This window comes from Sphaeroforma arctica, assembly GCF_001186125.1.
Source record: "Sphaeroforma arctica JP610 unplaced genomic scaffold supercont1.2088, whole genome shotgun sequence".
Classification (NCBI taxonomy): domain Eukaryota; class Ichthyosporea; order Ichthyophonida; genus Sphaeroforma; species Sphaeroforma arctica.
This window is the reverse complement of record NW_014038470.1, coordinates 1-2,228: the sequence shown is the minus strand read 5'-3', so window position 1 is coordinate 2,228 and position 2,228 is coordinate 1. Positions and strand designations below refer to the sequence as shown.

Below are 2,228 nucleotides of genomic sequence, written 5' to 3'. Positions count from 1 at the left end.
GTGTTTTGTATTTTTGTGTGTGCAAGTGTATATACACAAATCTTTATATGCTAACCATGGAATCTCGATAGTTAAACTTTCGAGTTATATATTAAGAATTTTATTTGTCTATATTAATACAATCATATACACACTGTCATGTACAGATTTATAGCTATGTTAATCATTTCACACTCGGCCACAACTAATCACTCAAAATCTTCTCAAATTGTGAACATACTCAGTAGCGGTAAATTCATATCGTCGGTGTCTTCCCATAGCCTCTTTTGTTAGGTACTGTTTCTCTCTCGTTTCTTTCGTGCACGATATGTGTGAGCCGAGCATGTGCATATGTACCAGTGAGTGTGCATGCACTAATAATGTTCCCTGTAGATACGTCAACAGTCAGACCTTTTGGACCCGATACTATTTAACTACATGTATGAGCGAACAAAAACGCTTGTATGCTAATACATACAGTACTTGCGCTTTGTACTGTATCTTTGAAATTATACCTTTACATACCCCGGGAGTGATTGATTATATCGCAATCATATGTATATGCTACCACCTTACTTACGTGTTACAGCTTACGTGTAGGTTCAACGGTTACTTGATCTGGTCCTATATATTTGATATGGGTGCGGTAGTTGGGTTATTAGGTGAAGTATTTTACCAATAGTCCCATATATAGCCCTTTTTTATGCCACAATAGATTATATCAAAACTTTTTCGTTTACGTTTAACTACCTCAACGTAATGGGGGTTACACCCAAAAGGCCCAAAGGCCTAAGCCTAATGTCCTAAACTGAAAACTGTAAATTCAACAGACTCTGGAATCTGGATGCTGCAGATGGAGAGCAGAGTCCCAACCAATTATAACCGAATATTCCAGAACCATGAAGATTTGGCGGGTTTGTTTTCTTGTGTAATTACAAAAACTTAAAATGTGTTGAATCTTATGATAGCCCTAAATTGAAACAGGCTATGGGTAGTCGTGTGTTGAACACATGTATTTAAAGCGTAGTATAGGCTGTATAGCCCAGCCTCTCTGATTCGGTTCCGCAGCATGTATAGTAAACGTTGAAGTTGGATCTTCGTTTATTATCTGGGCTTTTGTTTTGATGGTTGCAACTTGCACGTGTGGATCGCAACTCAAAGCTCTCAATATGTAATAGTCAATACGATACAAACCCACTGTGGGATAAATAGGCACAACCGACTTCGGGTTGTATTAGAGGTGACTTCTAATTGCGCTGTGGGCCATGTACCGACGATATCATATATACATGTACTTGTATAAGTGCACGTGCATACTAGAAGTACATAACAATGTAGTAAAGGAAGTAAACCGATATTTGACCTATTTGAACGAACTCTTATATATCCGTTTATTATGGCCACAACACTATACCTGGGATTTGGAGGTGACAAGAGACTACCAGGCTGCCTACCCGACTGAGAGACTCTGTACTTCATCGATCTGATTGATGAAACGTCGTTCCCGGATGACATTGATAGCTATATAGACGTGCTCAGGCCTTATATCAGACACATGTACAAAATATCTATTACCTGGGACCCCAATTGGTCGGTGGATTTCGGACGGTTGGAGATGTTTTCTGGGACTATTGTCGGGTTTAACAGCGACTATAATCTCCAATTCCCTTTCGAAATTAAGTACGTAACCACTTTACTGATAAAGAACACACCGATACCTGCCAACCATCAACGATTACTCAACGTTATGGATAAAAGAACACCGAAATGGCGGTTTTTATCGAATTGCGACGCTATTTTGCGGTATAAAAGCTTTGTTGACCTAAGGTTCTGCTCTTGTCTCTCATTGAGGATGGGCAGGCAAAGGCTTGTATACTTGGAGATGATCAAGGATGTTGGGGCCGATTCTATTAAATGTGCTTGTGCGTGGACGGTGCTCTTACTACCCGAGAAGAACTTTTACATGCACTGGCAGATGCCAGTTATAGAGATACGATTGAAAAGCAGCCCTGTAAATAGCTGCTGTAGATGCCGCCCGCCCCACACCCCCCCCCCCTATGAGAAAGGTATCCCGGCTGAAGTCGCGATAATACTGAATGAATGCGACCTACACAGAGAGCAAATAATCTTTCGAAATATATTTTCATATGGTCCGATATAAACCTGGCGATGTAGGAAACACATCGTAAACGCTTCACTTTCAGAAGTGATGACATATGTATATATATATGTATATAAATATATATATA

At 39.9% G+C, this 2,228-nt stretch overlaps 1 protein-coding gene across 1 annotated transcript; it reads left to right on the top strand.

Annotated features, from left to right (window-relative positions):
- Positions 1-973: 973 nt before the first annotated feature.
- Positions 974-2,154, top strand: SARC_12121 (hypothetical protein). The gene has a single exon (XM_014293778.1). The coding sequence runs from the start codon at positions 1,535-1,537 to the stop codon at positions 2,138-2,140; it is 606 nt and encodes a 201-aa protein (XP_014149253.1). The 5' UTR covers positions 974-1,534; the 3' UTR covers positions 2,141-2,154.
- The last annotated feature ends 74 nt before the right edge of the window (positions 2,155-2,228 follow it).

Coding starts and splice junctions, on each gene's coding strand:
- SARC_12121 (XM_014293778.1), top strand. CDS start 1,535: ATGTACAAAATATCTATTACCTGGGACCCCAATTGGTCGGTGGATTTC.